The 11,987-nt window shown below is 53.7% G+C and overlaps 6 protein-coding genes across 6 annotated transcripts; 1 reads left to right on the top strand and 5 right to left on the bottom strand.

Moving 5' to 3' along the window:
* Positions 1 to 100: 100 nt before the first annotated feature.
* On the bottom strand, positions 101 to 265 carry CABS01_16175 (uncharacterized protein; the record flags this gene model as incomplete). The annotated part of the gene is made up of 1 exon (XM_060549507.1): positions 101 to 265. One exon carries the CDS (start codon positions 263 to 265, stop codon positions 101 to 103), a length of 165 nt encoding a protein of 54 aa, XP_060390136.1.
* Positions 266 to 587: 322 nt separating this feature from the next.
* Positions 588 to 770, bottom strand: CABS01_16174 (uncharacterized protein; the record flags this gene model as incomplete). The annotated part of the gene is made up of 2 exons (XM_060549506.1): positions 588 to 677; positions 720 to 770. The coding sequence occupies 2 exons, from the start codon at positions 768 to 770 to the stop codon at positions 588 to 590; spliced, it is 141 nt and encodes a 46-aa protein (XP_060390135.1).
* Positions 771 to 1,524: 754 nt separating this feature from the next.
* Positions 1,525 to 2,836, bottom strand: CABS01_16173 (choline/ethanolamine kinase; the record flags this gene model as incomplete). Its single annotated transcript, XM_060549505.1, has 2 exons — positions 1,525 to 2,046; positions 2,105 to 2,836. 2 exons carry the CDS (start codon positions 2,834 to 2,836, stop codon positions 1,525 to 1,527), a joined length of 1,254 nt encoding a protein of 417 aa, XP_060390134.1.
* Positions 2,837 to 5,694: 2,858 nt separating this feature from the next.
* CABS01_16172 (uncharacterized protein) lies at positions 5,695 to 7,989 on the top strand (the record flags this gene model as incomplete). The annotated part of the gene is made up of 3 exons (XM_060549504.1): positions 5,695 to 6,526; positions 6,579 to 6,975; positions 7,032 to 7,989. 3 exons carry the CDS (start codon positions 5,695 to 5,697, stop codon positions 7,987 to 7,989), a joined length of 2,187 nt encoding a protein of 728 aa, XP_060390133.1.
* A 197-nt stretch (positions 7,990 to 8,186) lies between these two features.
* CABS01_16171 (uncharacterized protein) lies at positions 8,187 to 8,663 on the bottom strand (the record flags this gene model as incomplete). The annotated part of the gene is made up of 1 exon (XM_060549503.1): positions 8,187 to 8,663. A coding segment is annotated over one exon (477 nt), but the record flags the coding sequence as incomplete, so codon positions are not given.
* A 247-nt stretch (positions 8,664 to 8,910) lies between these two features.
* CABS01_16170 (helix-loop-helix DNA-binding domain-containing protein) lies at positions 8,911 to 10,521 on the bottom strand (the record flags this gene model as incomplete). Its single annotated transcript, XM_060549502.1, has 1 exon — positions 8,911 to 10,521. The coding sequence occupies one exon, from the start codon at positions 10,519 to 10,521 to the stop codon at positions 8,911 to 8,913; it is 1,611 nt and encodes a 536-aa protein (XP_060390131.1).
* Positions 10,522 to 11,987: the final 1,466 nt, after the last annotated feature.

Raw genomic sequence — 11,987 nt, 5'->3', positions numbered from 1 at the left:
ACATATGATTCAGCAAGAATAGCAGAGACCGCTGATGCGTAGCTAGCTCGGTAATTATGGCACGAATGCTCGAATCTGTTCGCATCATGGCTCAATTGGGTCAAGCACGAAACAGGTGTTTCCTCCCAAACGGGAGCTTGGAAGGGGTGAGTGCGTTCCATTCTAGGGCAGGGTGGTCCGTACACATACAGACTGACAGAGTACGAAGTAATACGGGTAGGTACAAAGACGGGTAAGGTGGGCAGAATTTCCTCGATTTTAGCATGTGCTTGCAGCTCGCAGATATTACACACACACACACACACACACACACACACACACACACACATATGACGCTGCGGGCCACATATGTTGCTTTTTTTTTTTTTGTATTTTTCAATACTGACTCTATTGCAGCAGTTCTTATCCACTTACTTGACTCGCGGCAGGCAAATGGACAGACGGTGGATACTGTACACTGTATGGAGTACCAGAGGTTGGATACTGCGTAGGTACGGATAGACCATACGGATTACCTAGATGCGCAGCTATGTAGAGAGAGAGCTCTGAGCTTCCGTCCAGCGGCTATGGCCCACAGCGCGCCCAATTCAATCCGTGTGGCTGGTAAGACGGTTTGGATTTTGGGGGCCAAACGGGGGGTCCAGGGGGAGGGGGGGTTTGAGGTAGGTTGCCGTCGTCTGCTCGCCCGGAAAGGGGACCGTCGGGTATCCTGGGCCCAGTTCGGGGGGCCACGAGGGGTGGGCTATTGATAATACCTTGCTGCCAAACATGTTTCTCGGACTTCAGTCTTAATCGGGTCCAACTCTGGGTTGGAGACTTGGAGTCAGTCTCGTCTTGGAGTCGTTCTTGGAGGCTTTCTTGGGGTCGCCTAGCGCAGGAGACTGAAAGTATGATCTCCTTGGCAGCTCAGCAGCATTTTCTTCGATCCAAGTACACTACTTAGTTACCAGGTACGTCCGTATCTTCATTATCTGAGGTATCTCACTCCATGTAGCCCGAATCCCATTTTTCCTTTCCAAATTGATATTTCTTTTGTTGGTCAGGAAAGCCAGTTTTTTGTTTCTCCTAACTCTCGTTCTTTACGTGGTATTTGATGGATTATTTGTTTTTTATTTCTGCCTTTGCTGGCTGCTCGGGCGATTCTCGATATCGATTACACGGTATTAATACACAGTATCAATGGATACTCCCACTGTCTCGATAGACTATTTGATGGATTATATATGAAGAAAACTCCCGTCTAACCCCTCCCCCAAACGCCCCGGAGCTCTGTCCCGGCCTTCGTCGAGCTCATGTTGAATGACGCCGGCCCGTACTGATATTATGCTTCGCTTGCTTCAATCCATTTCTGTTTCGCAGTTGAGGTGGACGTCCAGAAACCTTTCCTCGCCCAAAAAGAAAAAAAAAAACCCCCCATCCCTGGCAAGCTTATTTTCTCCCTCTCTGTTTTGTCCCTCTGGGACTAGCTGCCTTCAGATCTCCATAGCCTGCCGAATCAAGTCCGATGGTACCAAAGCTTGCACTTCACTCCAGTTGCTCCCAGCGTCTCTCACGCAGGGGCTTCTCTTTGCCGGCCGCGGCTCTGGTACCCTCTTTCTCTTCCTTCCACGCCCAGTACTCGGCGAGGCGCGTTTCCGCATACGAGGCGTAATCAAAGTCGATCTCCGAGATGACGGCTTGGATCAAAGCCCAGATGCCCCAATAGAACCCCGGCACGCCACGGAATAGGTCCACCTCGTGTGTGAGCTTTCGGACCTCCGCCTCGACATCAACATTTGTGTTGTTCTCGGAGTATTTGTAGAACGAGCGAATGTACTCCTCAATGAACTCTCGACGCTGGGACTGGGTAGGCATGAAGTTGTAGTCGCAGTCGAATCCACCCCACTCGGCCAAGTGGTTGGCGATATCGAACGCGGCTGGTGACGGCGTGGCATACTCGTAGTCGATGAACGTCACTGTAGCCTCCTTCTTGGGGCCTTTGGCGGGTTGGGTACTCGGTAACACGATCACGTTGCCGCTCAGCAAATCGCAATGGGCAAAAACTAGCTGTTACGAGATAACCATTAGCAACTGTATAGGATCTTGGCAGCTCTACGTGACTTACGCCATCAACACCTAGACCGGGGCGTTGGCTGAACTCCTCCACAATGTATTCAAACTCCTTCTGCAGCTTGTCTTGTCTCTCCCTCTGGACCTGTGTATCGCTGGGCAGGGCCAAAATCCATTTTTGCATCACTGACCATAGGTTCGGCACAGGCTTCCCAGGTGCAGCGTTCTCGATGATGGCATTCAGGTCCTGATCGTGGCCCTTGGCGTTGCCATTGGTAGATGTCTGGTGTGTAATGCAGGGCACAGTCGCGTGCCACTGCGCTAACCTGCTGGCGACGGCTCGATAGATGTGTGGCTTCCTCAGGTCCTCCGGGGCTGTGACGCTGCCCTTGATAAATCGGTAGAGCATGCCATTCTGGAATCGGGCGAGCAATTCGGGGGCAAGGCCGTGCTTCATGAGAAGTTCATGGTTCTGAGCTTCGCGCTCGCGGTCGATGAGGACAGCGGTTCCATTTCCATACGCGCGCAACAAGATGGCCTCTCTGTCTATATCCTCCTTGGACCAGCCCTTTCGCTTGTTGATGGCTTTGAGTAGGGTATTGGTGATGCCGTCGGTGAAGCGAACGAATTCGATGTTGGAGTCGTCGGAGGCCCAGTCTGGTCGAACAGTCAGGATTAGACTAGTCGCAGATTGCTGAGAGTCTTCGCTGTCGTAGAAAAGGGGAAGTGTTCGGACATGGGGCAGCGCCGACCCGTTTGGGTGGCCGTTGCTTGCACCTTGGGTCATGATTTGACCGAAGGGATGACCGAACTACGTGGGCGAAGGAAGGGATGGGTATGTCGAAAGGGCAGGGACAATACCGAAGAGGTCAATTGCTGGATGAGGAGGCCCCTGTGGAATTCGGCGGTTTGTTCAGTCGCTGGTGTTGTGCGACCTTGGCACTCTGGATGATGGCAGAAAGGGGCTCACGGCTGTCTGCGAGACGTCAAGGGGTAGTGAGGATAGCGAGGCTGTTCAGGAGAGGAGAGGAGAGGTGCAGAAGGCTATGGCCAAAGCGAGATACGGATAGTAGTAGGTCGATATGTTGGTGGTTCAGGTGTGTAGGAAGAAGAAGCAGGAGTGGGAAGAGAGGAAGGTGGGTATTGTCGGATTGATATTGGGAAAAGATGAGGACGAGGGGGTATTGGGTTTGGGATTGGCGCCGTCGAGATAATGGTGGCCGAGCACGAGACCTTTTTCCTTCCTCGTGCGGATCCCCAAGGTGTGAAAGAAAAAGGCAGTATCTTTTAGGGAGCACCCAAGTGGTAGGTGGCAGTGGCTCTTGGAATGATGTGGTGCGTTTGGTAGTCTAAAGTGAGATTCGCGTTGGGGAAATTACGGTATGTGCGAGTGGCTAATCTTCTTTTGTCGTCGGTCAACGAATCGAGGAAGAAAATCAGAAGGAAGAAGGGACTGTGGACACTGGACAGAGACACAGAGAGACACAGAGACGGAGCGAGAGCATGTGAAGAAGGTGCAGAACAGAGCAACTTCCCACTTTCCACTTTCCACCTTCAGGGACCTTATGGATACCGCACTCACAGAACAAGCCAATTACCTCGTGCCTTGCTCGACTTACGACCGCCACATGAGTGGGCCTGCCTCTACTGTGTACCTTCCCTTTCTTCCAGACCCCCGATTTCACCATTAGTTTCCCGGGTGTACTTAGTATGCGCGTACTCCTGACGGGCACAGGAAAAGAGCTTTTGATGGAGCAGATTTTCAATCTTCATGTTCAGGGTCTCTCTGAGCGGGGGGCAGTGCCGCAGTGGGAACCCGTTGTGATTGGGGGACCGGGGCGCTCCCGCGGGCGCTTTTTTCCCAACAACGCCTTCGCTAGCAAGGACAGACCTCAAGCAAAAGCTCAACCTGGAGTGACTTTGCCCTTGTTTGTTGGCCTTGTCTCTGTTTCTGCACAGGACGCAGGACGCGTGTCACGAGCGTCACGGCATAGGCACCGAGGAGAAGGAACCAAGGTACGCTGCTGTCCATCTCAGTTGCTCAGACCTTACGTACCTAAGGTAGTCTACGGAGTACCTTAGGTAACTATGTAAGGTATTCGTGATTAGATTAGATGGGTAGGTAGGCACGAGGAAATGGATGGGGGTCCGAAACAACCACAACGACTGAGAGGCGCCCTTACCGTCATTGTTGCCTCTCTTTCCCCAAGTCCTGTTCCCCTCCCCCTCCACACCTCGGGCAATTGGATGGTCTACACTAAACCCGTACCATAATGTACCTACCTTACCACAAGCATTGGGTTCTTTCAAGAGTCCATAGCAGTGGCATCCAAGGGTCTTGCAGCTGCTCGGCAATGCAGTGCGACAGCCACAACGGCCTGACGAGCCTGGATTGGATCGCAGGACCCAGCCGCTGGACCGTCTCAAGAGCTTCCCCTCATTCAGTCCATCCAATACTTGTTTCCGATTCCCAGGAGCCACGCTGGAATTCCGTCATCGTTGGAGCTGAGCCTAATGTATCCGTACCTTAGAGCACCACCTTCTCTGGGGCTTCTACAGCGTGCCTACTGTACTCGCCTCTTTCCCCAGTCATGATCAGCGCGGAAACCCGTATCGACTCACCATCTCTACAATGTAACTTCGAATGTCGTACCTTTACTATGTACTGGTTAGTAAACCGGGTTCGGGAACCAATTTCGCTATGCAACGAGCGTTCGTTTCGTACCTGACCGTCGCAGAGGTGCATTCCCTTGATGCACCGTTATCTTCACTCAAGCCACAGGCTGAGGGCTGCCTGCCTTAGGCTGCCTTAGAAGAGGGCTCACCGACTCTGTGTCTCTCGTCTCCTGCAGTCTAATCAAGTCCAACCCGGCCTGAGCATCCTGATCGCGAACTACAGTCGGGTGTCGTGTCTCATCTTTTGCTTCGAACCGGCTACCTAATACCTATGCATCCTCAATTCCCTAAATGAGCCACACCTCTGGCCTGGCTTAAAACTTATGACTCCAACCAAGAACATGCGATAGCGAAAGGTTCAAGCTCGCATTTTCGCATTAGGCATCTTAGGAGAAGCCCACTGAACCGTTGATGTACTGAGGTCTGACGGGGCTTGCCGGTTGCCCGCTCCTCACTCCTGCCTTCAGCCGAAACCTTGAGAGCCTCAACCCCACCTTGAAGTGCCGTCGAGGAAGGAAACGGGGCCAGACCGGCGGTGCTCGGACCACCTTGCACCTTCCGGTGGCTGCTGAGCCGTTTGTACAGGTACGTACCGCGGGCATTGACCTCTATTGGCTGTGCTCATCGACTTCCTACGATCCAGCCACCATCCTCATCCAACTTCGGGCTTACTACAGCAGATCGGATCGAACCCGCGACCTATCTCATCCCATCTACGGTCCAGCCACGACAAACAGCCGCATGTACCACTCCCGCCCTGCTGGTCTGAGTCTCATGGAATGCGGACTGCCAGTTCCTCTGGCGCATCAACCCAAGCCCAGGTTTTGTCGACTCTCATTGCAACATAGCCGCCACAGTAAGGACTTGTGAGTGATGATCGCCGGGCACGGCACCGTTGACATCTTGGAGCCTTTGACCGCCCTGTCATAAGCTTTCATAAACGCTATTGGATCTCTTATCGCTTCCGAAATGGCGCCGCCCGTGCTCCCGAATCCGTCCAACTTCTTGGCCGTAGCGCTGGTCATCAACAGGTCTCGTGATGGTCCCAACTTCGTCTTCCATTATCCACCCACTGTCTTGCCGCCCAACGCGCACTCCAAAAGTCATGAGCCAGCCGACGGCTCGGCCGAGTATGATGATATCTTACTGGAGCGTCTTAATGCGCCCGGCTCAGCATCCCTCGACTCCGATGCTAACGCCGACGACCTTCAGCAATGGACTGCCGGAGATGATCACTTAATCACCGAAGATGGTACGCAAATCGTCCCATGGGAGCATGTGGCTGGGTTTCCTACCAAAGATCTCGCCAGCATTCTGACCCCAGGGAGAGCGTATCACAAGAAGCTCTTCCAACTCTCTCTGGACCCCTTATTCTGTGTTTCTTATCCCATCCACGTCCCCGAGAGTGGGACCTGGAAGAAGAAGAAGAAGAACAAGAAAGCCAAGTCAGAGAGATCCAAGTCTGTGCGTACGGAGGAATCGGCGGTATTTGTCGACTTCGACCCAAATGAGGATAATGAAGATGCCTCCAAGGGCGCCGAGGCGTCGCAAAATGATTTCAAGGAGGAAGAACAACCCCAGCAAGACGAGCCTGACGACAAGCGGGCGTCCATGACTATGTTCAATCTGGTGTTCTTTCTGAACCCGAAGAAACATGAGGCCAAAGAACTCATCGAGACACTCTATCTCAACATCATTAAGAAGATCAACAAGGCATTTAAGTACTGCCAGCAGCGAAGTGAATTCGTGTGGAAAGAGTCGAAACGTATCTCAGCCCTGAAGGACAAGGGACGAGAAGATAGTAAGCCAGGTTACGTGGCACCATCGGATGAAAGGTGCTGACATTAATACAGGGCGTAAAATGAGTCTGCTATGGGACGAGATTCTACAGACATCATCTCTCGCGGCTGCCGTCCAAGACATTTACGAGGCCGTTTCCCAGAATAAGATTGCGGCCCTTCAGCTCGATACAGCACTGGGCCCAGTCACGCCCTCTGTGCAGATTCCCGTGCCGTTTTACGTTACGGACTTGCACAACTATGGACAGACAGAACAGAGAGGCCTCTGGCTGACGACTGCCAATTCATTCATCGGCGAAGATACCCTAGACGAGCCAGGTTTCTTGGACCGCAACTTTGCCCTCTTGCTGATGGGCGACGAGAAGAAGATCATTGCTGAATTACAGGCAGATTTGGATCCGAGTACTGTAGCCATGGTCGAGTTCGCCCGACTGTCGAAGCCAACGCAATCGTAAGTAGTGAAAGCCCTCTAAGACCCACCATGTACTCGTGCTAATGCTCGTTCAGTTTCTATCAAGTAGGCCAGAGCAACGTCTTGACTTTGAGCCAGGTGCGCAAGTACGCGCAACACTTCATATTCTGGCGGCGTGCTATCGCGATTCCACCCCTCCATGCCCGTGACACATACATCATGTCGCCGAATTGCGACACCCGTAACCTCTCTAGGGCAAGCCTCGAGTGGCAAAAGACGTTCCCACTCGCACCGCCGCTCACCAACTTCCTTGCCGAGCTATCTTACGCGCCGAGGTCATACAAACACTACTGCCCGAGTAAAGCTCATCGGCCCACGTACCTCGCTATGCTCGCGTGGCTCATGCGTGGTGCATGGGTGACTCAACTGTGCACATTCGCCTACGTTGTTGTCTGGCCCGAGATAATCTACGAAGTCGAGCACAAGCTAGAAAGCGATGAATTGCGCAAGGCCGAGAGTGCTTCCTCCCTCAGTACCAGCAATCCACTGAGTGGCTCAGCAATCGACGTGGCAGACGGGAAGTCTGAGACAGGGAGCAGCAGTGGTGGCAGTGGAAGTGGCGGTTTCGGCAGCGGTATCGCGACCTACATCCCGTCGCACATTGAGCAAACGGCAGAAAAGGCACGGCTAGAACGTATCGCAGAGAAGACGCAGCGCGAGGCGGCCGAAAAGGCCACGGCGCACGCGCGCAAGCTACCGCCCACGGCGACGGATCACCCCTCAACCAACGAGGCGCCGCATCTGGCGCGAATGCCCCCCTACATCATCGTAGATGCCAAGAAGGCGACGGGCAAGGAGTCCCTCTACCTCGCGGCCATCGGCAAGCGATTCAAGGATCCCAAGGTCGCCAAGGCGTGGCAGGCCATGTGGAAGTATTTCAACGGGCAAACAGCACTGGAGAGGATCGCGTTGCAGGAAGACATGAAGCGTAAGGAGGCATGGAACCTGCTGACGGCGATGAGTGAGCATTTGCTCTGTGTGAGGCACTGGTAGGCGTGTGGTCACTCGCACGTCATCGCATGTAATGAACAGGTTTCAAGGGACAGTTCACGATATGCAGACTGATAGTAGTCTCGGACATGGGGAGAGCATGGGAAGAGAGATGAATCGCGGCACTGTGCTAGTGTGATCACGTAGAAGAACGTACGGCAGGCCAGCCGTTTGTACGTCAAGGAAAGGAAGGGAGGGTATCATTGTATGTATGCGGGAAAATGAGGCAGCAAGCAGGTGGAAGCTACTTTCCCCTGACATGCCAAACGCCAAATGGACACGCGAAATCTGGAAGATAAATCACGCCAAGGTACAACCAACCAACAAAACCAAGGGATCCCAAGCAGATGTGTTGAACCTGAGACTGCGTGTAAGCATTGAGAGAAGAGATTTGTAGAAATAATTCCAGGAGAGGGAGTAAGAACAATTGTGGGGGGAAAGGATTGCCTGAAAGATATTGAACCCGCGAACCATCCCCCATGCCCACCCGCCCTGCGAATTAGAGATGACCTAAAAAGAAAAGAAAAGACCTTGTGCAATGCCCGTCCGGACCCAGAGGTATCACGTCTCCCGATAGATGATGATGATGCTTGAAAAACCCAGAAAACAGAAACGAAATATGAAAACCTTAAAAACCTGAAAAAAGCAAACCCCGAGCCGGCTCGACCAAAACACACATCTCATTCCTCCACGTTGTGCTTCACTGGCTGTTGGTAAGCCTTTGGCCGCCCATGTAACTGAAAAGAGACCTCTCAACGCCGTCGCCCACCGAAATCCTTGACCGCCCCAACGCGCTTGGATGCAACAAAGATACCATGGCTGCGCGAATGCATAAAAAGAGCGGGAACTTGAAAGGAGAAGATGACCATGGTAGGATCAGAATGAAGACGACGGGGAAATCGTCATGGGTTCTAACAATCCGTCCTACTGTGTCAGGTCCATGCCGAACTCGTCTTCCTCCTTGAAGTTCAGCGAGGTCGGACCACTGTCGTCATCATCCGGATCATTCCAAAATTCGCTGCCGGCGTTGAGATCGTTGGCGAGACCGGTGCCGTTGGTAGCGCCAGGGCTGACAGAAGTGCCGTCACCAACATTGCCTGAGCCATTCATGGGCTCGCCGCGGAAGTCGGTGTGATGGGGTACCCGGAGACCAGACCCGGTCGTGCGAGAGTATCCTGGAACTTCGTTCTTGGAGATGGCTTCCATCAACTCGGTTTGCATACGCTTCTCATCCTCAGTGAGCTCAAATGGAAAATGACCGCCGAGTTCCGCAATGGCGTTCATCAACTCCTCCTGCTGCTGCAACTTCAGATGCAACATCCACATTAGATCTCTCGTCCAGCTGACTGCGCCATTCAAAATGTCTCCCTTGTTGGGACCCTTGTCTTTGTCCTCGAGGGGGAGGCCGGTCGTGATATTGCCTGTTGCGCCAGCTGCGCGGCGTGCGCCAGGACCAGCAAGACCCGAAGTGGCCTGAGAGGGGTTGGAAATGCCGGACAATGTAGGCGAGAGCGGGGTGCCGTTCTGAATCATCTTGCGGATCTTCTCATCCTCCAAACGATGGGCGGGAACTAGTCTGCTGAGATCTTGAATTCTCTCGTTGATGTTGTCTCGGCGTCGTCGCTCGACAAGGTTGTGAGATTCTCGACGCCGCTTGCGCTTCATCTCTTGAGAGGAAACCGCACCACCTGGCTGAGCCCCCAGCTTTGCGGGCATCGATGTGCCACCCTTCATCATGACCTCGTTGAGCTGAGCGAGGCCGGGTTGAATAGGCGACGAGAAGCCAGAGCCATATGACGCCGCCATGCTTCCCGATGGGGTCTGCATCCACTGGCCTCCTGATGGTGATTTCTCATGCATGCCTTGAGCCCGGATGGATTGAGGACCGAAGCCAGTAGACTCCTGGGTTGCCATGGGTACCGAGTGCATTGCTGACTTGGGAGTCATGGGGCTGCGAGTGTTGGAAGATGAGCTCTTCCGTTGCATAGCTTGTGCCATTCTAGCTCTGTTCTTGGCGTTGAGGTAGTTGGTCTCGGCAGCATCACCAGTGAGGTCCGACCCAGCCAAGGGCGAGCCCGAGTAGGAGATGGGAGACTGAAGCGACGTGCCGAGGGCCTGGCGGTGGTGCATCTGGGCGAATCCCGAGTTGTTGAAGCTGTGCACAAAAGGGCTTTGAATGGGGTCACCGTCGGGGGTGTTGGAGTAGCCGTTGATGTGATTTTGGTCTAGGCCATGATGAGAGCCGTATATGGGTTGGTTGAAGCCCATATCCATGTTTGACATTCCGCTACCAAAGTCCTGGCCGTGGCCATGTAGCGGCTGTTCGGTCGGGCTTCCGAGGCCGTCGAGTAGCTCATCGTCTCCGAAGAGGGCAGAGCCGCTCGAAAACCCATTTGTGTTCCCCGAGTTGGAGTTGTAGTTGTTGGAGTAGGATGATCCATAGTTTCCGCCCATGGCCAAGTCGTTGGGATCGATGCTGCCGCCACCACCTCCACCGTGGCCACCGTTGAACTGGCCGAAGCCGTGCTGTGCCATTGTGTGTACTGTTGACACGGCGTTGATTTGAATCCGCCTCAAGGATATGCTGATCGGCGATGATGCGAGGTCTCGCTGACCTTGTAGTGCTCACACCGCCTCTTTCGTCAAGAAGCGTAGTTGCAGGCTGCGCTGTTATGCTGGAATGATTCGAGAAAGTTTGACCCGGAGAGGTTAGAGCTGTAGTGAGTTGACTCGTCAGCGTTGCGACCGAATATGATGGTCAGGTTGCGCAAATCAAAGGTGCTCCGAGGTTCGCTGCGCGCAGTTTTACTTTCCTGTCGGGCAGACACGAACCGGGGATTGTATATGCGGATATTCTCCGCACAGGCGCAGGCAGTTTTGAACGCCACCTAGGCAAAACAGGCAGGGAGAGCGAGCGGGAGAGGAATGCGAGTATGAGGAGGAGGGCGCGACCAAGGCAGGACTGACTCACCGAGCAAAAGGGAAAATGCCGGGAATATGTAATGTTGGTCGACAGCACACAAAACCGTTGTTACACGGGCATTCACTAGAGTGATATGGAAGGTGCGGGGATGGCGTCCTAAGTAAGGGAAGCCGGCGTCGTAGATGGTAGCGAGCCGAAAGGCGGTTAAGAGGGGTGCGTATGTGTGTGCGCGCGAAAGAGACTGAGAGTGCGAGAGTGTGGGAGTAAGCGAGGCAAGGTTTGCGATCTAGGTCGCCTGTCGCACAAGTGTATAAAGATGAGCAGGAAATCGCTGCCTGTTGGTTCGCAGGAGCGGAGACAAGCGATAGAAGACCAAGTGTTTGTCGAGTCTTGGAGTGAGGTGAAGGAGGAGGAGGAGAAGGAGAAGAAGAAGGAGAGAGTTGAGTCTTGACAAGTTGCGATGGAAATGCGTTGTCGGGGAGTCGGGGGTTTGTAGTGTGGTGCGCAGGCGGTGCGATGCGGGCTGCGGGTGAGCGAAAGTAGGTATGAGTAAGAAGTTGGTGTAGGAGCCTCGGGGCTGGGCGCTACGGCTGCACTGGACTGGGCTGGGGAATAATTAGCTTAGGACTGTGTTGAACGAGAAGGACGTGTGTAGTGTCAAGTATTTGTTAAAGTGCACGATTATCCGTACTTCGTACATGGGAGGGGTGCTAAGGAAAGCCCATGCGGGAGACCGATGCCAGACGCCGAGGGCGAGGGCGGGGGAAGAGGCGAGGGGTACCCAAGTACCTTGTACTTGAGGTACCTTAAGGTGAGTAAGGTAAGGTAGGTTTGGGGGGAAAGAAGAATCGGGGACGGGGACGGACGGGGACTGGGACTGGGGCTGGGGAGGGCCCTCTTCGGCTTCACCTTACCTCTACCAAAGCTGTGGGGGAGCGAAAAGGTAAAGCTCGTGTCGGTGAAGTTATCTTTGGTTGGTGACGGAGGTGCAGCGTCTTTTGCGTCTGCTCAGAAATAAAAATGGGACGCGTCCGCTGCAAGGGAGGTTAGAACACCTCTGCTGGAATGAATACGGATA

Source organism: Colletotrichum abscissum (genome assembly GCF_030869225.1).
Source record: "Colletotrichum abscissum strain IMI 504890 chromosome Unknown Scaffold_84.1, whole genome shotgun sequence".
In the NCBI taxonomy this organism is placed as follows: Eukaryota; Fungi; Ascomycota; class Sordariomycetes; order Glomerellales; family Glomerellaceae; genus Colletotrichum; species Colletotrichum abscissum.
Note: the sequence above shows the minus strand (reverse complement) of the source record. Positions and strands in the feature narration are given on the sequence as shown.